This window comes from Rhinatrema bivittatum, chromosome 14, assembly GCF_901001135.1.
Source record: "Rhinatrema bivittatum chromosome 14, aRhiBiv1.1, whole genome shotgun sequence".
Taxonomy (NCBI): domain Eukaryota; kingdom Metazoa; phylum Chordata; class Amphibia; order Gymnophiona; family Rhinatrematidae; genus Rhinatrema; species Rhinatrema bivittatum.
This window is the reverse complement of record NC_042628.1, coordinates 21015306-21043270: the sequence shown is the minus strand read 5'-3', so window position 1 is coordinate 21043270 and position 27965 is coordinate 21015306. Positions and strand designations below refer to the sequence as shown.

At 47.6% G+C, this 27965-nt stretch overlaps 1 protein-coding gene across 2 annotated transcripts in view; it reads left to right on the top strand.

Moving 5' to 3' along the window:
* The first annotated feature begins 15291 nt into the window (after positions 1-15291).
* LOC115075742 (multidrug resistance-associated protein 1-like) overlaps positions 15292-27965 on the top strand; it is a 149241-nt gene continuing 136567 nt past the window's right edge. Inside the window, exon 1 of one of the 2 annotated variants that reach the window (XM_029576440.1) lies at positions 15292-15390. In XM_029576440.1, the coding sequence (XP_029432300.1) occupies positions 15383-15390 (8 nt within the window). In that variant the 5' untranslated portion in view covers positions 15292-15382. The remainder of the gene's footprint in view (positions 15391-27965) is intronic. The other variant, XM_029576438.1, reaches the window with a different exon arrangement.

Genomic DNA, 27965 nt, shown 5'->3' with positions numbered 1-27965 from the left:
AATGTTGGGAATTATTAGAAAGGGAATGGTGAATAAAACGGAAAATGTCATAATGCCTCTGTATCGCTCCATGGTGAGGCCGCACCTTGAATACTGTGTACAATTCTGGTCGCCGCATCTCAAAAAAGATATAATTGTGATGGAGAAGGTACAGAGAAGGGCTACCAAAATAAGGGGAATGGAACAACTCCCCTATGAGGAAAGACTAAAGAGGTTAGGACTTTTCAGCTTGGAGAAGAGACGACTGAGGGGGGATATGATAGAGGTGTTTAAAATCATGAGAGATCTAGAACGGGTAGATGTGAATCGGTTATTTACTCTTTCGGATAGTAGAAAGACTAGGGGGCACTCCATGAAGTTAGCATGGGGCACATTTAAAACTAATCTGAGAGAGTTCTTTTTCACTCAATGCACAATTAAACTCTGGAATTTGTTGCCAGAGGATGTGGTTAGTGCAGTTAGTATAGCTGTGTTTAAAAAAGGATTGGATAATTTCTTGGAGGAGAAGTCCATTACCTGCTATTAATTAAGTTGACTTAGAAAATAGCCACTGCTATCACTAGCAACAGTAACTTGGAACAGACTTAGGTTTTGGGTACTTGCCAGGTTCTTATGTCCTGGATTGGCCACTGTTGGAAACAGGATGCTGAGCTTGATGGACCCTTGGTCTGACCCAGTATGGCATGTTCTTATACAGATAGAGCTTTCTGCAGGGAAGGTCTGGGTGAAGAGCCATGCTTTTTGCTTCAGCTTTTTTTCTGAAAGTAAGGTAGCTGCTCTCAAGGTGTAAAGTTAGTAGTATCTTATTGCAGAGTTTTAGTGCATAGTAGCAGAATGCCCTGTGCTAGACTCTGGGCTATCTGGCAGAGGCCACATTGGGGTGGATCACAGTTTTCTTATGGGGGTGTACAGGAGAAGGTGAGAGGTAAGCTGTAGCCTGTTTATTCATGCATTGGGAGATGAAGCAGAGTTTTCAATTATATCTTCCTTTTGACTGCAGCTTTGCTTTTTATGTGCTCTGTTGCTTTGGCTCCTACCAGAATTCTGGCAGCTGTATTTTTGTAGAACTTGGAGGCACTTCATGCTATTTTATGAGATGACATTATTGCCAGCAGCAGGTCTGTAATTTCTTATTGAAATTTTTTCAGAACTCTGGATTGAAACCCTTCAGGTCCTGGGGATAATAAGGTTTGTTTATATCTGTTGTGTATTATCCAAACATCTTTCCTTCTATCCTTCCATCTTTCTGTTTCCCCCAACATCTTTTGCTATTACCGATTTCAGACACCTCCAGTTTCACCTTGGAGGAGGAAGCTGTGGCCATGCAGGCTGCAGAGGAGCCAGAAGGCCCGCCCCCACCACCACAGCCCCATTTCCTGCCCCGTTTCCCGGAGTGACGAGGAGCCCTCCAGTGATGCTCCATCCGCGGTCCAGGAGCAAGAGGCAGCATCCAGGCCTTCCTCAATCGAGGCACGCCTGGATGCTGTCTGGGCACTGATTGGTCAGCTGGACCGCAGGGTGGAGGCACTGGAGGGGCTCCTAGGGGCCCATTTGGCAGAGCTGGTGCAGGGCCAGCAGCAGATCATTCAGCTTATGTCAGCAATGGCAGGTGCTGGATTGCCGCTGGTCCTGTCCCGGCCCCCGCCAAGTGATGCTTCTCCTCATCACCCCGGGAAATATATCCAATCCCTGCCCTCCATCCCCACCACCTCCCTGTACATCTGTAAAAAAATAATTTAAATTTAATACGATATCCAAACTGTTGTGCAGGATACAATAATGTAAAACAGAGAATAGAACAGTTTCAGGAGTATTGACTCTTACTCAGCATGAACAACATTCTGTAGTGTTTAATCCCCCCGCTCCCAAGTATACCCTATTGTTTTTCATCCCATGGTACGTTCTCCAAAGTCTATCTTCGCAGTCCAGCGATATCACACGTTCGCAGGGTTGTTTGCGGTCATAGAGGTGCTGAGCTTCTGTCACAACTGTACTCATCAATATAAATAGGTCAATGCACATTATTACAAGACCGTAAACATTATTGCATCCTGAGTTTCAGAATTCCTCATCTGATTATGTGAAGGCCTGAACATTCCCGCTTTCCCAGGTAGTTTTGGGCAAAACACATTGCAGAAAGTGGTTAGTTTGTAGTTCTTATTGCTCTGTTGGTCATGTACTAAGCGGTTGCCATACCTGAAAATGGGAGGCCACTCTATCATGTTTCACCGCTGTCAAGAAGTCCAAGCAGCGGTGGCTCTGCAGTTTGAGCTCCACCTCCTGCAAAGTTGGTACATCTGTGGATTTCCAATGCTGGGCAATAGCTATACGTGATGCAATCGCTATATACATGCATAACCTTTTACTGATGCTTATCCAACCCTTCTATGGGAGCCACTGACAAGGAGGCCTTAAAGTTGGTTAATCCACTGCTTAATGGATTGCCAGAAGGGGACTATCTTTATATACTCCCACCATATGTGAAAGAAGGATCCCGTAGCGCCGCATTCCCACCAACACTTAGAGATCTCGGGGAATATCCTGTGTAGGTTTTCAGGGTCTAGGTCAGGGGTCGGGAACCAATGGCTTGCGAGCCAGATGTGGCTCTTTTGATGGCTGCATCTGGCTCACAGACAAATATTTAATAAAGTAAAAATCTAATAAAACCCCCCCACCCTCCTGCCCCCCCTTCCCCAAGACCTGCCAAAAGTCCCTGGTGGTCCAGCGGGGGTCCGGGAGCTATCTCCTGGACTTGGGCTGTCGGCTGCCAGTAATCAAAATGGTGTCGACGGCCCTTTGCCCTTACTATGTCACATGGGCTACTGCTGCCATTGGTCGACCCCAGTGACATAGTGAGGGCAAAGGGCCATCGGCGCCATTTTGACTATTGGCAGCCAACAGCCCAAGTCCAGGAGATCGCTCCTGGACCCCCGCTGGACCACCAGGGACTTTTGGCAGGTCTTGGGGGGGGGGGGGTGGAGGCTTGTAGTAAATTTGGTAGGTCTTGTATGGCGCTCACGGAATTACATTTTAAAATGTGGCGTTCGTGGCTCTCTCAGCCAAAAAGGTTCCCGACCCCTGGTCTAGGTGCTATCTATAAAGCATTTTATAGCTATTGTCCTGTATACGTGCCAATATGGAACATTTACTGGCTCTCTGAAAGAGAGCCAGTAAACTTGGCAGGAATGGTCTCCCCTAGATCTACTTCCCATTTGGCAATATGATTAAGAGTGGGAGTTCTGGTTGTATTCAACATACCATATATTTTGGTTAGCGTGTCGGCTGCAAAGCACATATTCTCAAAAAGGGATTGCGAATCTGTTTCTGCGTTTTACATATATTGTTAAAATGTCTGACTTGAGCATACATTAGAAAGTTGGCCGATGTTAAGGCGTATTTTTCCATTAATTGTGCCATTGTCAGTAATTCGCCTCCCTGATGTATGTGGCCTGTAGTGGTGATGCCTGCCAGTTGCCAATCTTGAAATGCCTCTGATAGCCTATAGCAAACTTTGTTATTATACAAATGTTTTATAGTAAAAGGTGTGATTCCCAGCCACTTTGCCTTTCAATTTGTCTCAAACCTGAAATGTGCTCCTTAAAGACCAGGGTAAGCAATGTATGTGTTTCCATGTTTGTCGCGGCTGCCATGGAAGTGACCCATTGTTTGGGAGCATGCACCCTTGCCATATCTATTACTGCTTTCATTTGTGCGGCTGCTTTGTACGCTTGGAAATCTGGCACTCCCAAACCTCCGTGTATCTTGATGTAAGGTGCGTCTGGCCACCCTAGGAGGCCTGCTGTGCCAGATAAAAGTCAAAAATTTTCCTTTGCGTTTTACAGAGAAGGGCTGACGACAAGAATATGGGAAGTGTAGTAAATAGGTATAGATACTGGGGTAGGACTTCCATTATGATCGTGACCCACCCCATCCACGTAAATGGGCCTTTACACCACTTATCTAGATCTTTATCTGAGGCTCTTGAGAGGGGAACATAATTAAGGTTATAAAGATCCTCCAGATTTGCATTGAGGTGAATTCCCAAATATTTTAATGACTTTTTGGCCCACTGAAAGGGAAACTTCAGAGTTATATCTTGTGTCACTGTTAGATTTATTCTCAGTAACTCGATTTTTCCAGATTCATTTTGAACCCTGACACGCTGCTAAATAGCATTTAATTCTGATTGTACCCTTGTCAAAGAGTGGGTAGGGCGTGCTAGGGTAAACACGATGTCATCTGCAAAAAGTGACAATTTAAAGCTGCAGTTCCCCAATTGAATCCCCAAGATGGAGGATGACTTCCGGATCCTGGTTGCAAAGGGCTCCAAAAATAAGGCAAATAATATTGGGGAGAGCAGGTAACCCTGTCGGGTACCTCTTCCAATCGCAAACCTATCCTGATATCCCCCATTCACCTTAACCATAGCTTGCGGTTGGTTATATAACTGGTAGATCCATTCTAAAAAGAATGGGCCAAAATAGATCAAAAAAGGGCCTACAACTCCTGTCCCAGAAATGTGATATCCCAAACCAGTACGAAATTGGCTTTTTCAAATCTAAGTCACTCCAACTGTCTCATTTACACCCCCCCCCCCCCAGGTCTTCTAGAGAAAGTTTCATCCCCCCTTATTGAATTCTTTGCAAATTCCCTATCCCCTGATGTACCCACAATTCTCCTAGGAGACTTTAACTTACATGTGGATACTTCCCCCGCAATCCCCGGCATGCGAAGCTTTCATTTCCTCCCTCGAAGCTATGGGTTTCCAACAAATTGTGAACTCTCCCACACACAAAGCTGGCCACACTCTAGATCTGATTTTTATCAACTCCCCCATCAACATAAGCAATCCCCCCTCTTGCATCTCAGTACCCTGGTCGAATCACTCCCTGATTCAGACTAAACTTACTCTTCCACAAATTTCCCCTACCTTGCCCCGTCAGCACATATCTTTCAAATATCGCAAAACTTGTACTGTAGATACCATCACTCAAGCATGCTCGAACTTAGACAATCAAATTGACCTCTCGTCCCCAGATAACGCTTTCTCCACCTGGGTCAATCTCACCCTTAACATTGCCAATAAACATTGCCCTCTAATAACAAACCGTCAACCCGAACTGTAGAAATAGAAAACCCTGGTACACACCTGACCTCAAATCTTAAAACTCAGCTCAGAGCTGCTGAAAGGTCTTGGCGCAAACACCAATCCCCCGCAACCAAAACAATCTATTACCAACGCATGCACGAATATAGAAATTCCATCCTCCAAACTAAACGTGAATACTACGCCAGAAAAATACATGGTCTTCAACATAACCCCAAGGCCCTCTTCTCTATGGTCGCTGACCTGACCTCTCCCTCTCACACACAACCAGCAAATTCCTCCAAAAATCGTTGCAATGAGTTAGCACATTTCTTTAAAAATAAGGTTTCCTCCATCACAGCACACTTCTCTCACAATTTCAATATTAATCTTCCTATTTTCAGCTCTTCAGTTTCCCTCTCCTCTTTTGACTCCTCCTCCTCCCTGGAAGTAGAGAACATCCTAAAAAAAATGAAACCCTCATCACATCCCTCTGAAACTATCCCTTCCAAACTCCTACTATCTATACCCAAAGTGATCGCCAAACCTCTATCGAATATTCTTAACTGCTCCCTAGAGCATGGCACAGTCCCTAACTTTCTCAAACAAGCAGTAGTGAAACCGCTACTCAAAAAACCCAATCTTGATCCCGCCACATTGTCTAATTACAGACCGGTTTCCAACCTACCCCTCCTAGCTAAAGTCCTTGAAAAACTAGTTAACTCTCGCCTTTCCGATCACCTTGAACAAAACAATATTCTCCCGCCCACCCAACATGGTTTCAGGAAGCATTTAAGTACTGAAACTTTACTGCTCTCCCTCTACGACACACTCATCAGAGGAACCGACTCAGGATCCTCTTATCTGATTGCCATGCTTGATATCTCCGCTGCGTTCGACACAGTCAATCACGCTGTCCTCAACATCCTCAGGAGTATTGGGATCACTGGTAATGCTCTCGCCTGGATACAATCGTATCTCCAAAATCGCTTCTTTACTGTCTTAGTGGACAACAACGAATCTGACCCCATCAGTCTCCCCCAAGGTGTGCCCCAAGATTCTTCCCTCTCCTCTACTCTCTTTAATATATACATGCTTCCCCTTACCACTCTTCTCTCCAACCTTCACATCAAGCATTTCATTTATGCTGATGATGTGCAAATCATATTCCCCTTTTCTGACTCCCTCCAAACTGCTATACAAAACTGGGAATCCTGCCTTTCTGCCATCAACCAACTCCTCACTGACATGCACCTGGCTCTAAATCCCAACAAGACTGAGCTATTAATCATTTCTAAGCAGCCGCTTCCAGCCATCCCTCTTGCATACTCATCGACCAATTTCCCCGCGCACATTCGCAATTTAGGTGTCCTCATTGATAATCATCTTACTTTTAAACCATTCATTAAATCTATCATACTTTTAAACCATTCATTAAATCTATCATAAAGGAATGCTATTTTAAGCTACAAATGATAAAAAAAAACTCAGACCCCTGCTACACTTCTGACTTCCGTACAGTACTTCAGTCTATTATTCTGTCTAAAATAGACTACTGTAACGCACTCCTCCTTGGCATCCCCGCAACACACACCAAGCCGTTACAACTATTACAAAATGCCGCCGCTCGTATACTGTCAAATTCTAAAAAAAGAGACCATATCACTCCCACACTTATCGATCTACATTGGCTCCCAATACACTCAGGAATACTTTATAAAGCACTCTCCCTCATCCATAAAAGTCTGTTAAACTCAAACCTTAATTGGATCAACCCCCCCTCCTTGCCCAGCCCTCCAAGGAACCCTACGTGCCCAATCCATCAAATCATTCAAACTATCCTCCACTAAGCAGAGCTTTTTCACTCGACGGCCCCACCATTTGGAACTCCTTGCCTCATGATATACGCATGGAGACCTCCACTCCCAAATTTAAAAAAAAGCTGAAAACCTGGCTTTTCCGGCAAGCTTACCCCATGCCAACCCCCCTACATAAAAATTCCTCTGTGAATCCTCCCCCGATTTCTGACTAAGAATGCTTTATGACCACTGATTATTGTACATTGCTATTTATATTATAGTTGTTGTATATATTTATTGATTTTGCTTTGCCTTTCAGTATTATCCACCCTCCCTGTTAATTGTATTTTTCAGTTACTTGTAAGGGCCCTGCCCAAAAGTTTGTGTTTTTTGTGAACAGATACGATGTGCGAACGGTTATCGGTATAGAAGAGACTTTAAATAAATAAAATTCATTTTGATCAGTGTTTTGAAACAAAAGGCCAGTGGACCATGTCGCAGGTGTTCTCTGTATCTATAGAGAGTAGCGCAGCTGCTATATTCTCTCTTAGTATGGTGGGCAAAGTCAAGAATCTTCCTCACATTATCGGCCACCATGTGCTGAGGCACGAAACCCACCTGATCGAAGTGTACTAGAGAGGGTAAGTATTTGTTCAACCGGAGCGCTAATATTCTAGCTAAAAGCTTTAGGTCTCGATTGATGAGGGATATCTGCCTATATGACCCACACAAGGTAGGGTCCCTGCCCGGTTTAGGTAACATCATGATACCAGCTGTGTTGGATTGGGCGAAAAAGGAGCCACCTTTTCGGATGTGATTAAACAGTTCCATTAAGTGAGTAGCCAAAATCTCTGGGAGCACTTTATAGTATTTCCCAGGTAGTCCATCTAAACCAGGCGATTTGCCATTTTTAAGTGATTTAATTGCCATACTGACTTCCTAGCTAATATGGGGTGGTCTAGAGCTTGTTGCTGATCCGGGGTTAACATGGGGAGCTCCACAGTAGCTAGATAATTTTTGATATCTGAATCATGGATCGAATTATTTGAGCTATATAGGGAAGCATCAAAGTAGTTGTATCACTAGAATCTTTTATTTTTGGGACTATACTTTGAGATATGTGTGCCTTTAGCTGGGACACCAGCAGTTTGCCGTCCTTATCACTTCCCTTGAAATAAATTTGCTTAGTCTGCTCTAAATGATGGGCAATCTGAATTTCATTTAATGTGTTCAATTTAAATCAAGCCTCTGTTACTTGCTTGTAAATACGCTCCGACTGAGTCTGGTAATGCCGCTTTGAAAGGGCATTAATTTCTTTTAATAATACGAGGCGGCTACTTTCCTGTTCCTTTTTATCAGCTGCCGCTTTTGCTATACAATGTCCACTAATTACCGCTTTAGAACATTCCCATATACAATTCGCTGAGGTTGGCGAGTGGTTATTAATGTGATTTTATTTATATAAGTATTTTTATATACCGTGGCACGTTCAGAACATCACCTCGGTTTACAAGTAACATAATGCAGCAACAGGCTTAATATTTTTTAGACTATCTGCTAATTTCTGGACAAAGGCCAGAAATTCTGGACAAGACCCTTAAGAGATGCCTACAAGGGATCCTTATGTTCCCCCAATCAAAATTGCACACCATTCAAATATCAGAGACAGGACTTTCTCTATCACAGGACCCTCCCTCTGGAATGCTATGCCCCCGGACCTCAGGCAGGAAACCTGTCTACTAACGTTCAAAAAGAAACTAAAGACATGGCTATTCTGCCGAGCCTTCCCCGTTACTAGCCCAACAGCCTGATTTAGAACTTTCATATTGCTTATGTAAATAAATAAACAAACACTAATCATGCTGACATGTCGTCATGAGGTTGGCTCCTTGCCTCCCTCCCATATTCCATTGTATATAGTAATTTATCTTTGTTCTCCCCCTCTTTTTTTTTTCCTTCTCCCAGTTAAGGCACCCTTGTTATAATGTAACTTTATGCTCCTTTAAATTGTCACTTGTTGACTGGTTGGTTATAGTTTCTGCTTAGTTCAATGTAAACCGAGTTGATTTGATTTGTATCAAGAAAGTCTGTATATAAAAGCCTTAAATAAATAAATAAAATAAAAGGCCCTTTGTTTGAGCAGAGAAGTATCAAGCCACCAAAATGAATGTCCTCCACGACCACTCTGGACCGAGATGTCTACCCATACAATGCCATGGTCAGACCAGTTAATCGAATCGATCTCACTCTGTGTGACTTTACAGACCAAGCAGGTGTCCACTAAAAAAAAAATCTATGCGGGAATAAGAGTTATGTGGTTTGGAGTAAAATGTGTATGCTCTGGAGGAGAGATTACATTGGTGCCATATATCCACTAAATGCCAGTCCTTCATAATAGAGCTTATGCCAGATCTTGCTTTTTTCCCCTTGGGGGCTTTTGCTCTTAGTACTTTGATAGGCATTATCCATCTCTGTGTTGATTGTAAGGTTGAAATCCCCTCCCCATATTATGTGACCCTTCAATCACTGGAAAAAAGGTCATCTGGTCTGGTGTGGGCGCATAAATTGACAATAAGGAAAATATATCCTTACCCATTTTAATCTTGAGATACACATATCTGCCTTTGATGTCTATAATTTGCTCTAGTGTGTGTCAAATATGACTGCCGAGGGTATCAAGATGCCCATCCCAGCGTATTTATTAGATTTATCTGCCACTGCTAAATACACATGTGGAAATTCCCTAAATGAAAGCAAGTGTACATACCTCTTTCGAATGTGTCTCTCTTTATGAAGGCTATTGCGATGTTCAATCTTTTCAAGTCTCTCAGGAGCAATTAACACTTCCTATAGGTATTAAGACCTTTTACCTTAAAAGTGGCAAAGCAAATCATTGCTTACGATTTTATGCTACCTGTTTCAGGCATCCTCGGTTCTCCAAAAAATCTGTAGTTTCCCTTAGGTTTAGTAGCATTTTTCAAGTTTAAGGGGGTTTTGTTGGGTCACCTGGCCCTGCTGTTTTTTTGTGGCCTCTTTCCATGACCTTGATCAACTGCCTTTTCTGCAAAGATTTCAGATTTTAATCTTGTTTAGGCTGTTTTCTGTATAATGACCAAAAAGCTGAGAGATTTCAAGTGTTACCCCTGCTGCATCTTTGAGATGTCTCTGGCTGTGATCATCACAAACTGTGTAGGCATTGTTTTGAAACCAAGGGCGAGATGTCCTTGAGGGTGGCATCTGCTCACTCAGGGCATCAAGTCAAGTTCTTTGCTAGGGACTCCCACCCTTGCGGCTGATTTATCCTGCTCGTCGGTGGGTGGGGGGGAATAAATTACTTACCTGTAGCGATTGTTCTCCATGGATAACAGAATAATGAGCCTCGCACATCTTCCAGGTAAGCAATTTTGTTTTCTCAAACATCCACATGGGAGTTTATCATATTTTAGTTAAGGCTTGGCTGCACATTTTACTTACTGAATCGCACGGGAATACCTAATAGGGCCATCAACATGTATTTGCATGTTGCGGCCGCTATTAGGTTCGGGGGGGATTGGACGCGCTATTGTCCCTTACTGAATAAGGGGTCAAGCTAGCGCGTCAAACGCGCATCCAAATGCTGGCTAACAGTGCGCTCCGGAGTGCACTGTACTGTATCAGCCTGTCAATTATATTACAGTAGAAAATGTATGGGAAGAGCTAAAGAATCTGAAAGTGGACAAAGCCATGGGGCCTGATGGGATTCATCCAAGGATACTGAGGGAGCTCAGAGATGTTCTGGGGGGTCCACTGTGTGACCTGTTCAATAGATCCCTAGAAACGGGAGTGGTGCCGAGAGATTGGAGAAGAGCGGTGGTGGTCCCGCTTCACAAGAGTGGGAACAGAGGAGGCTGGTAACTACAGACCGGTTAGCCTCACTTCCTATCGCTTGCGCTTACCCTCCTCTATGCATGTGCACAATGTCTTCCATGTGTCGCTTTTGAAGCCTCTCATCCTCTCCAGGTACCATCCCCGAGCTCCCGACTCTGCAGATCCTTCCGTGCCAGGAGATACCACCTACCAAGTCCGGGAGGTTCTTGATGTCAGATTTCATCAATATCGCTGGGAGTACCTAATCGCCTGGGAAGGTTGTGGACTGGAGAATAACACATGGGAGCCAGCCCGCAACATCCTTGAAAAGGAGTTACTAAACCATCAAGACCATCCAGGTAAACCCGGGCCTACTAAGAGGGGGCATAAGAGGGGAGGTACTGTTGTGGTCCCAGTTGCGACAGTCGCGACTAGGCCCTTACCTCCTTGGTCCCGGCCCGTCTCCGAGGGTCTGTGACCTGTTTCGCAGCATCCCTGCCGGGGGGCCGCCGCCGAGAAGCCCTTCCTGGACGCCTTCTCCCTAGGCGCGCTCGCACAAGCCGCACTTATGAAGGCCGTTTCCTGCCACTGAAGGCTCCGCCCTATCCATGACGTCAGACGCTGCGGCCTATGTAAGGCCACCGCGGAGCCCAGGACTTTGCCTTGCAACGGGGTTCCTTGCGGTTCTCTGTTGCGCCGAGCCCCGGAGTGTGCTACTGTGTTAGCAACTCTGTTCCTGCATGAGACTTGTTTCACTCTGTGCCCAAGTCTTGCTTCTGCCTGGCTTGCTTGCAGTAACCTATCTTGCTTCAGTTCCAGCTTGGTTCCAGTGGCCAGTCCTGCTTCAGTTCCTGTCTGGTTCCAGTAGCCAGCCCTACTTCAGTTCCTGTCCGGTTCCAGGGGCCAGTCCTGCTTCAGTTCCTGTCTGGTTCCAGTGGCCAGTCCTGCTTCAGTTCCTGTTTGGTTCCAGTGGCCAGTCCTGCTTCAGTTCCTGTCTGGTTCCAGTAGCCAGTCCTGCTTCAGCTCCTGTCTGGTTCCATTGGCCAGTCCTGCTTCAGCCAGTTCTGCTTCAGCTCCAGCCCGCTTCAGTTCCAGCCTGACTCCAGATCCCTGCCTGCTTGCTGCAGCTCCAGCTTCAGTGATCTACTAAGTCCCAGCAGCTGGGCTCCTACGGGCTCCTCCCGGGGGAGCACCGGCTTCCAGGGTGAAGCTCAAGCCCAGCTCTTGCCTGGTATCTCCCTCCCGACCTGTCAATCACTAGAGACTATAGTACACCTCTCCCCAGTCTCTCACAGGTCGGCCCAAGGGTCCACTAAACAGCTTACGCACAACAATGGGTACAGTTTTGAAAACATGGCCAACTTTTGAAAAAATATTGAAAGTCGCGAATGACTTTAATTTATTTTAAAAAAATTTCTGAATCGATATTTTCCATTAAAAGAAAATTGCTTGTTCGTATCCTTAGCAGGACTCGGAGGTGCAATTGCATTCTAGGGGCAGTGTACTCAGGAGGGCAGCAGCTGTGATGGAAGTTAGACGCAAGAGGTCTTTGTAGCAGCCAAAGCAGATCCCACATCCCACCCCAAATTTCAAACAGGCTGAAAGCTGCCATGCTGGGCGAAAACAACTTGGACGTCTCGACTCTGGACGTCCCCAGGTTGGACTCTGGACGTCCCCCATGTTGGACGTCCGAATCTGGACATCCGACTCTGGACGTCCGACTTTGGACGTCTAGAGTTGGGACCAAGTTGAGCACGTCCAACTCTCCCAGGAGGGGTTTGAGATTTGGGGTGGGATGTGGGATCTGCTTTGGGACCCCTATCTGGACCTGCTCAACCTCTCACATAGCGGCTAGATAGACCTCTCGCTGCTATCTGTCCTGGGCCCCCTTCCATCACAGCCGCTGCCCTCCTAAGTACACTCCCCCTGGAATGTAATTACCCCTTCGAGTCCTCCCTAAGGGTACGAGGAAGCGATTTATTTTTTTTAAATCGTAAAGACCGATAGCAGCGAGAGGTCTATCTAGCTGCCATGTGGGAGGTTCAGCAGGTCTGGATAGGGGTCCCAAAGCAGATCCCACATCCCACATCCCACCCCCCACCCCAAATCTCAAACCCCTGGTTGAAAGCGCCCGCATTAACTTGACCTGGGTGAGAACTGCAGATTTCCAGCAGAGAGAACAGACAGGAAATGTCCAACACTTCCCCATGCGTACAGTTTTGAAAAGATGGCCACCTTTTGAAAAAATATTGAAAGTCGTGAATGTCTTTAATTTAAAAAAAAAAAAAAAATTCTGAATCATTCTTTTCCATTAAAAAATATATCGCTTCCTCATACCCTTCGGAGGACTCGAAGGAGCAATTACGTTCTAGGGGCAGTGTACTCAGGAGGGCAGCGGCTGTGATGGAAGGGAACCCAGGACAGGTAGACGCAGGAGTTCTTTGTAGCCGCCAAAGCAGATCCCACATCCCACCCCAAATTTCAAACAGGCTGAAAGCTGCCCTGCTGGGCGAGAACATTTATTTATTTATTTATTTATTTATTTATTTATTTATGGTTTTTATATACCGATCTTCTTACATAATATGTAAATCAAATCGGTTTACAGAGAACAGTTGAAAAGCTTGCTTGTGGGCAATTACATATAATAAAGAACTTTTTAGAGTAACATATTGTATAACTTTTTGAGTAACATTTAAACAGTGGCAAAAAAATACATGGCTAAATATAAACATAAGAACAAGATATACATGGCACAACAAAGTCTTATCTTATCAAATGGCAAGATATACATGGCACAACAAAGTCTTATCTTATCAACAAACATCTTGTACGTCCCGACTCAGGACGTCCCCAGGTTGGATGTCCGACTCTGGACGTCCCCAAGTTGGACGTCTGACTCTGGACATCCCCCATGTTGGACGTCCAACTCTGGACGTCTGACTTTGGACTTCCGACTCTGGACATCCCCAGGTTGGACATCCGACTCTGGACGTCCCCAAGTTGGACATCTGACTTTGGACGTCCTTCAGGTTGGACGTCCGACTTTGGATGTCCAGAGTCGGGATGTCCAAGTTGAGCACGTCCAACTCTCCCAGGAGGGGTTTGACATTTGGGGTGGGATGTGAGATCTGCTTTGGGACCCCTATCTGGACCTGCTCAACCTCCCACTTGGCGGCTAGATAGACCTCTCGCTGTTACCTGTCCTGGGCCCCCTTCCATCATAGCCGCTGCCCTCCTGAGACGTCCAAGTTGAGCACGTCCAATTCTCCCAGGAGGGGTTTGAGGTTTTGGGTGGGATGGGGGATCTGCTTTGGGACCCCTATAGACTTCTCGCTGCTACCTGTCCTGGGCCCCCTTCCATCATAGCCGCTGTCCTCCTGAGTACACTCCCCCTGGAATGTAATTGCCCCTCCGAATCCTCCCTAAGTGTAGGAGGAAGCGATTGGGGTGTGGGATCTGATTTGAGATACCTATCCAGACCTGATCAACCTCCCACACACACACCCGTCACCTCCCTGCCCAGTCTCTGTCTCTCACACACTCACCCCGGTCATCTCCCTGCCCAGTCTATGTCTCTCACACACGCACCCCATTCACCTCCCTGCCCAGTCTCTGTCTCTCACACACACACACTCCAGTCACCTCCGTGCCCAGTCTCTTTCTCTCACACACTCACCCCAGTCACCTCCCTGCCCAGTCTATGTCTCACACACACACACACCCCAGTCACCTCCCTGCCCAGTCTCTCTCTCTCTCACACACACCCCAGTCACCTCCCTGCCCAGTCTCTGTCTCTCACACACATTTTGCTTACAGCCCCAATGCTGTGTTCCCCTTTAATTTCGCAGTGGCAGATTTCCCAGTGCTGCCGCTGCCTTCTCGGCAGCACTGAACCAGCAAACATTTATTTTAGAAAAATATGCCACAGCACTCGAACCTCGGCTGTTGGGATATCCCTAGGCTCCCGCTGACAACCCCCAATCTGCCTGCTTTTACGGCCACTGGGAGCTCCAGTTGCCCATCTGTAATCAGCGTGGCTGAGTGCCACTTTTACTTTAAACGCGGTTCTGCCGCGCTCATTGTTGCATGGGGGGGGGGGGGGGGTTTATAATCCGCGGAGCAACCGGACTCTTCGTTCATGCGACTCACTGCCGCTTTGGGGAATCCCTGCTCTATCGCGGTTCCCAGCGGCTGGCCTCTTCTATTTGTGGCTCGCCGCTGTGTTTAATTTCAGCACTTCCAGCCGGTGGCGACCACGAGCCTAGACACTGCCAGTCCCCCCAGCCCCCCCAAACACCCCACGGCTATGAGATGCCCTCCTTCTTCCTGCCCCACCAGCCAATCAGAGGCTTCCTCTTCCCACTGGTAAGAAGAAGGGAGGAGGCTTTCCATTGGCCCGCAGGGGCAGGAAGAAGGGAGGAGGCCTCCCATTGGCCCGCAGGGGCAGGAAGAAGGGAGGAGGCCTTCCATTGGCCCGCGGGGGCAGGAAGAAGGGAGGAGGCCTTCCATTGGCCCGCGGGGGCAGGAAGAAGGTAAACGGAAGTATAACTGGGGCTGTGGGAGACGAGTAGCCGCGATGTTTGAAATTCATCTTGTTCCAGAGAGCCAGTTGCTATTTGAAAAGTCGTCTTTCAACGGAGAATAAGAAATGCTGCGGTAAATATCTGAGAGCCTGTGTGCTGGACTCCGGCCCTCTTCTCAGCCTACTTTGCTCCCTCACCTGCCTCCCGTTAGTCCTTATGTTCTCATGTTAATTGGCATCTGAACGATCTGATCTATCTGTCCCTTCTCTCACCCTGGAATTATTTATGCAATGCAAAATGACTGAAAATTTTTCACCTCTCAGTATGGTAACGATTAGTAGGCGCAGAGCGGGTGCTGCAATTCATGGTGTGGGAGAAGTACAAAAGTAAGAAAAGGCTAAGCAGCCTAGAGAAAAAAAAGAGAAAGGCAGGGGAGCTACGATAAAGAAGCACCAAGGGTTTATGGGGGGGCCAACAAAGCTCCAGTTAAAATGCCGCAAGCAGACGACTCAGCCCTCGCGTATTCCCAGTGGCCTGAACCCGAGCTGCCCCCCTCCCGCCATGCCCAGCCCGACTTACATCACTGGGGCCCCACCAGTGCTCAGGAAGACTCGTGTCTTCCTGAGCTCGGCAGCAGCTGGCAGGGTAACCACCACCTGACCCGCTGCAGCCTGCAAGGGCTCTGCCTCAATTCCCTGGAGTGGGAGGCAGCACAGAGCCGCATGCATCAGCATCCAGGAGCACATGGCCATCGCTGTGTGCCTGGGCCCCATCAAGCAGATCTCTACTTCCCATGCGGACTTCCTGCCGCCTCTCTGCGCTCCAACGTGAGCCAGTCCTCAATCAGCCCCTCCGATCCTGCCCGAGTAGGAGGAGGACGTGAACAAACTGGGGTGTACGGAGCCGCTGCGGCCATGCGCGAGGAGAAGGTGGATGCCGATGGCTACGACTCGGATGACTGCAGTGAGTGTGGCCGCTGACTCCTGCACTTTGTGCCTTTGCTCTGCCCTGTCCTGCTGTGCTCCTGACCCTTCCCTTCCTGCCACCAGTTGCTCGCAGCCTGGCTCTTCTCTCCCGGGTTGCGGTGCATGCAGGTATCCCCTCCAGATTGCTGCTTTCTCACTACGGCTTTACTTTCTGCCTTATGTGATTGCCGCTTTGCGCCGTCGGTAGTAAGTTAAAGCTAATCAGCCCATTTAGTAGCCAGGACGCACAGGCGAATGGAGGCGGGGTGGGGGTTGAGACCAGGTGCAACAGATGGAGGGGCTGAGGAGAATCTGTCGTGAAGATCCAGTTTTTTTCTGCTAGTCCTAAATTTACAAAACACTGGGCCACTTCTCCCGCAATCCTATTAAATCCCGTTTCCAAAGGACGTTGGGATTTGCAGTTCTGCATTTCTTGTAATTTACTAAAAACCCCGGAGTTCTGCAGGAATAGAAGCTAAATACCCCCAAAACTGACTTCCTTTAGTGTTTTGTTTTGTTTTTTTCCTTTTCACCCACCAAAGGATGCCCAAGGCAGTTCGCAGCATTATTAGAATTCAGGTGCAATAAGTCCCATCCCCAGGGAGCTTAGTCTGAGCTTCGGGGTCCTTTTAGAACATAAACTGCCATGCTGAGTCGGACCAAGGGACCATCAAGCCCAGCATCCTGTATCCAACAGAGGCAAACCAGGCTACAAGAACCTGGCAATTACCCAAACACTAAGAAGATCCCATGCTATTGATGCAATTAATGCAGTGGCTATTCCCTAAGTAAACTTGATTAATAGCCGTTAATGGACTTCTCCAAGAACTTATCCAAACCTTTTTTGATCCCAGCTGCACTAACTGCATTAACCACATCCTCTGGCCACAAATTCCAGAGCTTAATTGTGTGTTGAGTGAAAAAAATTTCTCTGATTAGTCTTAAATGTGCTATTTGCTAACTTCATAGAATGCCCCCCTAGTCCTTCTATTATCGGAAAGTGTAAATCGATTCACATCTACTCGTTCAAGACCCCTCATGATTTTAAGACCTCTAACATAACCCTCCTTAGTTGTCTCTTCCAGTGGCGTAGCCAGAATTGATTTTTTGGGTGGGCACAAGGTTAACATGGGTGGGCTATAGGCATGCAGGTGTGAGACCTACTAATTGTATTCTTATTGATAAATAATGCCATATACTGCAGCCTGTAATGGCTTTCTAAGTAGTTTGCAACAGCCATTATGCATCATGCAAGAAACTTTAAAATATTTTACCTCAACTATTTCCAGCACTTACCAGCATTAAAAATTCCTTATTAATCTGTATTTAATTTTATATTTTTTGCAGTTTATAAATGCACAAGTATATCATGTAAAAAGCAAAGAAAACAAACAGATCCAATCAATCATGTAATAAAACAAAAATTAATGTATTGTTTCATGAATCCTCTTTGCAGAAAGCCAGAAATCATAACTACAATAAAACAGCATTTAACATCAGAACAGGTGCAGAGCTAGGACAATTCACATGGAACAGCTCCCCTGTGAGGAAAGACTAGAGGTTAGGACTGTTCAGCTTGGAGAAGAGACGGCTGAGGGGGGGATATGATAGAGGTGTTTAAAATCATGAGAGGTCTAAAACGGGTAAAAGTGAATCGGTTATTTACTCTTTCGGATAATAGAAGGACTAGGGGGCACTCCATGAAGTTAGCATGTGGCACATTTTAAACTAATCGGCGAAAGTTCTTTTTCACTCAACGCACAATTAAACTCTGGAATTTGTTGCCAGGGGATGTGCTTAGTGCAGTTAGTGTAGCTGGGCATAAAAAAGAATTGGATAAGTTCTTGGAGAAGAAGTTCATTACCTGCTATTAATTAAGCTGACTTAGAAAATAGCCACTGCTATTACTAGCAGCAGTAACATGGGATAGACTTAGTTTTTGGGAACTTTTCAGGTTCTTATGGCCTGGATTGGCCACTGTTGGAGACAGGATGCTGGGCTTGATGGACCCTTGGTCTGACCCAGAATATTCAAATTCTGGTGTCACCTCAGCAAAATAATCCCTCCACTGCTATTTTGTGAAGTAATACAAACTCCTGCAAAGACATCTAGAACCAAAGTCCTACTTCTGCCACCGTGGGGATGGAATCCTACAGTGACCTGTCTGGCCCCTTCCTGTCCACGTTGACTCTTTAATGCAGTGGTTTTCAACCTTTTTCCCCATTGTGACACACCTGACAGACCATGCTCACATGTGTGACACATTGCTCATTACAATTCAAGGCGGAAATAAAAAATAAAGGTCCAGTATTATTTTTATTGTTAAGAATGACACAAGGAAAGATACATTTTCCCGTCGATAGCAGGGCTGAATTAGCCATGCTGTATGGGAACTGTCCATCAGGGCCCAGGAGGCGGAGCTTTGTAGCAGAGTGTAGATCTTTGATCCTCTGCGGCTGCGCGTGGGTTCCCGAGCAGTATCAACGGTTCTCCTCAGTCTGTTTTTTTCCGCGCGCGGGAGCGCACGCGGAGCCTTTTCTCCTCAAAAAAAAAAAAAAAAAAGAATGTCAGCGCAGAAGTCGGGGTTCAAGCCGTGTCCGTGCGGTAAGATCATGTCCGTCACGGACGGACATGATCGCTGCTACCGCTGCTTAGGACGCGACCATGACCAGTCCGACTGCGAACATTGCGCGAAGATGTCCCCGAGGGCCCGTCGACACAGAAGCTACCGTTGGCTAGCGCTCTCTGCGGAGGACAAAGCGTCCACAACTCACTCCTCTCCGGCCCCAAAATCAAAAACTGCGAAAGCGGGTAAGAGAGCAACTTCGTGGGACCCTCAATCGCCAAAAATCCGAGACGCAAAGCGGAAACCCAAGGACAAGGGAGACCAGGGCCCTGGTCTAAATTCCGAACCGCTGCACGTAGGGACACAGAGGCCTTTCAGGTTGACTGAGCCTAGTACCCTAACGCATACTAAAGACAACCCGGTCCGATCCTTACTATTATCACGGAAGGAGGACCCAAATAGAGGCACAGAACCTCCGGAAAAGGTTCAAAAGAGGGTTGAAAGGACGCCGGAGACGTCACAGGCGGCGCCGAAGCGTTCCAAAACCCAGTCGGAGACCAAACCTCTCTCGGCGCCGAAGACCCACTCGGCTCCGAAGACCCAATTGGCGCCGAAGACCCACTCGGCGCCGACACCTCACCCGGCTCCGAAATCTCGGTCGGCGCCGGAATCTCGATCGGCGCCGGAGACTAAGTCGGCGCCGACAATTCAATCGGGGCCGCAACCTCAACAACAAGGAGAGCCAAAACCATCGCGCTCCAAATCAAGGGCAGCACCAAGGCCTACACACACCGCTGCAGCAGACAGCGAATCATCACTTACACCCGAACAACGGGAGCCCTGGTCAGAATCCCTGACAGAGGTTAAAAATTCCCAGAGAGATCGGCGGTTTACAGATCCAGAGGGGAACTCGCGGAGTACCACACATACTCACCATGAACACTCAGGTCACACTTCAAAGCAGTTGATAGAGGGATCCCCTCCGCAACGGAGGGCGGACTCGCATAGGGAAAAAGGTCCGGGTTGTCAACAGCGTTTACAAACACAGTCAGACAGGAAATCCCGAGACAATACACGGCCTTCAACTCAAAAAAGGCATCGGCATCATTCGGGCTCGTCCAGATCCACCACTAGGGAGCCGGGTCATGCAAAAAGGCATCATGCCTCTCATCGTAAAGAAAGGAGATCCTCTTCTTCTTCGTCGTCACGACATAAGAGTACATCTGAGAGATCGGGCTCGATTTCTCAGGGGATTATCCCAATTTCATCCTCATCATCCAGAAAATCGAGGAGTATAAGATCCACTGCTCGAGAAGGAATGGGATGGAGTGAAGATTCGGAGAGGGAAGGTACTTATGGTCCTCCACCAGTAGAAGTACCCTATCAATCCACACAAGGGGAAAAACCACCATCGATGCCGCCCCACACATCAAAAGCTTTTTGGGACTTGACACACTCCCTAGCCGGATTTTTTGAGACATTGCAGTCGACATACACCCTACCACCGGAGGCTGCGAGCCCGGCAGACACTACTAGCCCAGCCACACAGAGTGCGCAAAGAGATCTGCCATCTTCCCGATCCCCTTCTCCACAGGGATCGGCTGCCCACTCACCGTCTCCGACGAGGACTATCGAATCTATGCATTCCTCGCCTCTATCTTCAACGGGATACCCGTCGGATCCTCCAGAGCAGCCAGCGGAACCTTATTCCCCTCCGGAGGATCTTACATATCCCAAGTTCATTGCAAAGATGGGAAATATCCTAAAGTTAGAGGTTCAAAAACTACCGGAACCAAGGGCAGAAACCTTGGGATTGCTAAAAATTTTTGATGCGCCTGAAGAGCCGGCGGCTCTCCCACCTCATGCAATACTCCATGGGGTCCTGCAAAAATCATGGGAGACCCCCTTTAATTTACAGTCGGTATCCAGAAAGACTGATTTAAAATTTAAGCTCCAAAAGCCTTCAATGTATGCAACTCCACAACTACCACATGACTCCATAGTGGTGGAATCCGCCTTACAAAAATCTAAAAAAGCGAAGACGCATGCATCCGCCCCACCAGGGAAGGACAATAAGTCCTTGGACGATTTTGCCAAGCGCGTCTACCAAAACGCTATGCTGACAGCGAGAATTCAACACCATAATTTTTATATGGTCCAATATATGTATGAGTGCCTGCAAGCCACTAAGGGTCTGTTCACGTCCTTAGGGGAGTCAACACCGGCAGTGATTTCGGATATGGAGGAGTGCACTCGACATATGCTAAGGGCGGTATACGAGGGATTCGAAAACTCATCCAGGGCTTCCGCCATGGCGATCGCAGCTAGACGTCTGGCCTGGCTCAAAGCTAGTGCGATTAGAGAGGACCTTCATGAGAAGCTCGCAAATTTGCCATGCACGGGGGAGAACCTTTTTGGAGACCGCCTCCAAGATACCGTGAGTAAGCTAAAAGATCAAGCGATGGCGGTCCAGTCCCTCGCTGCCCCAGTGCCAGCGAAACGATATTTCTCCTCGACGCGTCGACCACAGTTTCCCAGGAAACAGTACAGGAGCTATCAAAATTTCAGACAGCAGAACTACCTACCGTATAACCGGCAGCCAAACAACAACCCTCCGCAGCAGCAACAGCAAAGGAGGGGGCGACCTCGCGCTCAACGCCAACAACAGCCACAACAGTCAACAGTTCCGGCAAAGACCACACAGTCTTTTTGAACTCCCGGCCACCACCAACAACCAAGTTACCGGAATATCCCCCGGGCAGATTAACGGCTTGCCTGACCAACTGGTAGGCCATCACGACAGATCAGTGGGTACTCGACATCGTAAAGGAGGGATATCGGTTACATTTCCAATCCCAACCGGTCATACCTCATCGCCCCCGGAATCAGAGACACCTAACACATCCACAACTGGCCCAGGAGTTAATCAATCTTCTCCATCAGAACGCAATCCGCATAGTCCCGCGGGCGCTGAGAGGCCAGGGTTTCTATTCTCCATACTTCCTCATTCCAAAGAAAACGGGGGGCGATCGACCCATCCTCGACCTCAGAGAGCTCAACAAGTGCTTGGTACGAGAGAAGTTCAAGATGGTATCTCTGAAATCCATCCTACCTTTAATTCAACCCAGGGATTGGATGTGCTCTATAGACCTCAAGGATGCGTACACGCACATTCCTATCCACAGATCCTGTTGGCAGTACCTATGTTTCCAGTATCGCAACAAACATTACCAATACAAGGTCCTGCCGTTTGGACTGTCAGCAGCCCCCAGGGTATTTACCAAGTGCATGGTAGTGGTGGTGGCCCACCTTCGTCTACAAGGTCTGACCATATTTCCTTACCTCGACGACTGGTTAATAATAGCATCGGACCCGAACGTCCTGAAGTCGCATCTCAACATAACGATAACATGCTTACAACGCCTAGGATTAATGATCAATTTTCCAAAGTCACATTTACAACCCTCGCAGATCCTACAATTCATAGGAGCTCGACTGGACACAATTCGAGTCAGGGCTTTCCTACCAGAGGACAGGAAATTCCAGATGTGCTCATTACTCAGGGTTCTGCAACACACAGGATGTACCACAGCCCGGTCCATCTTGAAAATTCTAGGGCATATGGCAGCAGCGATATTTACAGTCCCGAATACCAGACTCCACATGCGGCTCCTGCAGTGGGGTCTCAAGAGGCAATGGACACAACACTCCCAGCCATTACACAAGCGAGTTCAGGTAACCAACCCGATGCGACAAGATATCGATTGGTGGCTCAGGAAACCCACTCTCGAAAAAGGAGCACCGCTCAACCCCCCACCTCACAATGCAGTCCTCACGACGGACGCTTCGCGGAAGGGATGGGGGGCGCATTTAGACCACCTGGAGACGCAAGGCCTCTGGTCCCAGTCAGAACAGGAGCTGCAGATAAACCTCCTAGAACTCCGGGCAATCCGGAATGCCCTACTCACGTTCCAAAACTATCTGCGGGGACGAAGAGTGATGGTCTACACAGACAACCAGGTGGCGATGTTCTACATAAACAAACAAGGGGGGTCGGGATCATGGCCCCTTTGCAGGGAGACGCTTCAGATTTTTTCTCATGCTTACAGACATTCCATTCATCTTCAAGCGACCTATCTTCCGGGTATAGTAAACACCAGAGCGGACAGATTGAGCCGCATCTTCTACCCACACGAATGGCAATTGAATCCCGAAGTACTACGAGACATCTTCAGCAGCTGGGGAACACCAGCCATAGACCTCTTTGCCACGGAAGAAAATGCCCAACTACCGCAATTCTGCTCAGTCCGACCCAGCCCGTCCCGCTTCACGCAGGACGCCTTCCTAATTCCTTGGTCGGCAAGTCTCCTATACGCCTTTCCGCCAATCCCATTAATAACGAGAACCATACAAAAATGTATGGCAGATCACAGTCAACTCATACTCATCGCACCAGCGTGGCCTCGACAACCGTGGTACAGCTATCTGTTACGGCTCTCAGTGGCGACCCCAATCCGCTTTCCGGACAGGCCAGACCTTCTCCTGCAAGACAACGGAGTGCTCATTCACCCACTCCTATCCTCCCTCCATCTAACTGCATGGAGATTGAGCGGGCATCTTTAACGGAGCAAGGGATATCTCAGACGGTGCAAACCATTCTTCTCGAATCTCGGAAACCGTCCACAAGGAGGTGTTACTCGTTCAAATGGAAACGCTACTACAACTGGTGCAGCGAAAGGAGTATTTCACCTACGGACTGTTCCCCAGCATCGTTACTGGATTACCTGCAGTCTCTCTATGACTCTGGACTGGCAACCTCGTCGATCAGAGTGCATCTCAGTGCAATAGCGGCGCATCATAAACCAATGAATAACCACTCGGTGGCGGAACACCCGCTACTATCAAGATTCTTTAAAGGTCTTTTACGTTTACGTCCTCCGGTCGTGAAACCACCGATACCGTGGAATCTTAATGTACTCCTGGAACAACTAACCCTGCCGCCATTCGAACCCTTGGAGTCGGCACACCTGAAGTTTCTCACCTGGAAGGTAGTGTTTCTGGTAGCCATCACGTCAGCACGACGGGTCAGTGAGCTACAAGCACTGGTACACTATGAACCGTATTTACAATTTCATCATGACAAAGTTGTCCTGCGAACTCACCCTTCGTTCCTACCAAAGGTTATTTCCACATTCCATCTCAATCAAACTATAGATTTGCCGATATTTTTTCCAAAACCACACGCTAACGACAGGGAACGCTTGTTACACACCTTAGATTGTAAAAGAGCATTGGCATACTATAAAAGGAGGACACATTCCCCAAACAGGACATCACAACTGTTTGTGTCATTTAATCCAAATGCTCCAGGCTTAGCAGTAACTAAACGCACCATAGCCAGCTGGATAGTACAATGCATCAAGTTTTGCTATTCCAAAAAAGGAACCCCGCTGCTTGCACAACCCAAAGCTCATCAATTAAGAGCCGTGGCGACATCGGTAGCACATCTCCGCAACGTTCAACCAGTAGATATATGCAAAGCAGCCACGTGGTCTTCCCTGCACACCTTCACATCTCACTACTGCATAGATAAACAGTCAGCAGGAGATGCAATTCTGGGACACACAATTTTACAAGCAGTCACCAAGTGATCTACGACTGCCACAACAACTCACGCTACCGGAAGGAAACAGCGTGTACGGAGGCTTGGGACTCCCATACAGCATGGCTAATTCAGCCCTGCTATCGACGGGAAAAAGCAAGTTTGCTTACCGTAAACGGTGTTTCCGTAGATAGCAGGATGAATTAGCCATGCTGACCCACCCGCCTCCCTGGCAGTCGATAGGTCCGCGATATGCGCTAGCTTAAATACAGACTGAGGAGAACCGTTGATACTGCGCGGGAACCCACGCGCAGCCGCAGAGGATCAAAGATCTACACTCTGCTACAAAGCTCCGCCTCCTGGGCCCTGATGGACAGTTCCCATACAGCATGGCTAATTCATCCTGCTATCTACGGAAACACCGTTTACGGTAAGCAAACTTGCTTATTCTGTCTGAACAGAAATTGCATAAATAGTAAACATCCCACACCAAAACAGCACCAATTTCCAGCACTTAAACAGTAACCACCTTACCTAAGAAAAGGCAACACTGAAAATATTACACCAGGCCTTAAGACACCAATACATCACCGAACAAACCCACAGTAATGTTAATTTTGTACCGTTGAGAAATTGTCACACCAAACTGATTAGTTTACTTAAACTCATAGCTTATTGCACTTTATTGTTACCGTACTATGATGGCACATGTTCAAGTTGTAAGCTATACCAATCATAATTATCGTGCCTATGTTGTGATGGTTCTCCAACTTAACGACGGTATAGAAGAGTTTTTAAATAAATAAAAATATTAGGAAAATGGACAGAGTCAGGCTGCTATAGAGCCCTACACAGAAACTACACACCAGCAGAAAACCTCACCTCAGTCACATGTGCTGACCCTCACCTAACAAAGAAGAAAGAGACCAAAACGCATAACTAGAAGCATACAGACAAAAACCGAATTGGAAACCGCAACAAGCCAGAGTCTCTGCATGCAGTGCAATAAAGGAAAAAAGAAACATCACCCATCCTTATAAAACAAATCAAGAAATATAAAATCAGTAGCAGTAAAACCATATTAACAAAAAGAACAGGTTATTTCAAAACAGCTGATGAATGGAATATCCAATAATTAAAATATCATATAAAAAATGTCTAGATACCAATAAAATATTTCAAAATAGCAGACACAAAGACCCAGTAATGAAAAATAAGGATACAAAAATTGTTTGCTCTGTATACTTGAGAATGTTTGATATCCAGGTGCCCTGAAAATGTTTTGAATTAGCAGGAGAAGGGATGGTTTGCTTGCAACTTTCTTCTTTCTCTCACACACTGGCTCTCAATCGCTCACATATACTCTTAATTACACTTTTACACACATGCTGTCTATCTTTTCACGCTTACACACACAGGCTGCCTTTTTCTCTCGCTCACAGACTCTCATTCACATGCTTACAAACATGCTCTCTCTTTCTCTCATTTACACACAGGCTGTCAATCACATACTCACATGCTCTCTCACCTAAACCAGCTCTCAATCACACAAAGACACACATGCTCTCTCTCTTTCTCTTATTTACACACAGGCTCTCAATCTCATACTCCCTCACCTAAACCAGCTCTCAATCATTCACATGCATGCTATCTCACTCACACACACACACACACACACACACGATCTCAACACACATGCTTACTCATTCACTCACTCCCCCCCCCCCCCCCCCCCCCCCCGAATTAGCGGCAGCAACAGCCTCCTCCACGTCCAACCTTAAAGGCAGCAGCAACCTACTTCACTTTCAGCCCTCGCGGAGGAGGAGTCCCATCGGCGGCAGGGGTTGACGATCTTCATTTTCCTCCGAGCCGCGCTGCACATTTTTCCGGCCACGCCTCTCTTCTTTTCTTCGGGCCGACGCTGACCACACTAGCATGGTCTCTCCTTCCCGCGCACGCACTCGCTACTCACCACTTCCGCTTCTGGGCCGTGGGGGCGGGGTGGGAAGAAGACCATGCCTGTGCCGCTCAGCTGACTCCAGCTGTCCTGCCGCATTCCGCCCGGGCTGACAGCATTTTAAGCCCGGGCGGAGGAGGACCGGGGAGCAGCTGGGTCAGCGGGGATCGGATCCTATGACGGCATTGCTCCGAAAGGCCTCTTCAGGTTGGGTGGGCCTGGGTCCAAATTGGGTGGGCAACTGCCCACCCGTGGCTACGCCACTGGTCTCTTCTCCAAGCTGAACAGCCCTAACCTCTTCAGCCTTTCCTCATAGGGGAGCTGGTCCATCCACTTTATCATTTTGGTTGCCCTTCTCTGTACCTTCTCCATCGCAACTATATCTTTTTTGAGATGCGGTGACCAGAATTGTACACAGTATCAGGGGTGGATTGGCCTATTGGGGCTTCGGGCATGCCCTGGTGGGCCGGTCAGGGCAGTCATGTGACACTGGTGCTGCTCGCAGCGGCCCCATGCCCACAGAAGCACTGAAATTAACACCCGGCCTGCAGCAGTTCTGGTGCAGCAGAGAGCTTCCACGAGGCTCTCTGGTCATTTCTGGGGGGGGGGTGGGGGTTTGTATTCTTTGCTTGTCCCATGGCTGCAGCCATGGTTCTAGAGGCCTATGCAGTGGCATAGCCAAGGGTGGGCCTGGGTGGGAAGTTGTCCATCCAATTTGGACCCAGGCCCACCGAACTAGAACCAGAAGAGGAGTGCCGGAACTGCAAGACCAGCAAGGGATCCCATCCCTACGATGGTGAAGAGGAGGACCCAGACCTGGCATGACCAGGTGTGCATTTGCACGGCTGCGGAGCAGCACACCCGGTGGCAGGAGAGGCTGCAGGCTGGTTAGGCTCTACCTGCGGCCTCTCCTGCTGCCGTAGGGTCCACCAATCTTCCTGTTTGGGGAGGGGGGAGGGAGCGGAAGCGCCGCGCACAGCTTCCGCTTCCTCTCCCTCAAAGCAGGAAGATCGTGGGCCGTACGGCCTGAAGATAGGAGGAGGCTGACAGCAGCAGGAGAGGCCCACCAACCTTCCTGCTTGGGGAGGGAGCGGAAGCTGTGCGAGCGCTTGAAAGGGTGTATGTGTGGTGAGAATGGGAGCTTGAGTGTGTGTGTGTGTGTATTTATTTATTTCGGTGCTTTTATATACCGAGGTTTAGCAGTTAGCCTTCACCCCAGTTTACAGTAGAACAACTTATTACATCGAAACCAGTACATGGAACAAGAGAGGTAGAGAATACATCGAACTGGTAACATAGAAAACATAGAACAAAACTTAAATACTTGAACAGGGTTGCGTCGTGTTTAACTTTAAACTTTGCATTGCATGAAAGCACAGGGAAATGAGTTTATAGAGAACAAAAGTACAAGGTACAAAACTCTAGTGTAGCTTATTGAGTTCATCTGGGAAGGGAAGTTCTAGTGGAGGGGTTATAACATTTAGCCCACGCCGTCTCTGAAAGTTTGGCTAAATAATCAGGTTTTCAGTTCTTTTTTTGAAGGATTTGCAGTCTGATATCGATCTAAGGTATTGGGGTAAGGTGGTCCATAAGAATGGGCCAGCAATTGAGAAGGCTC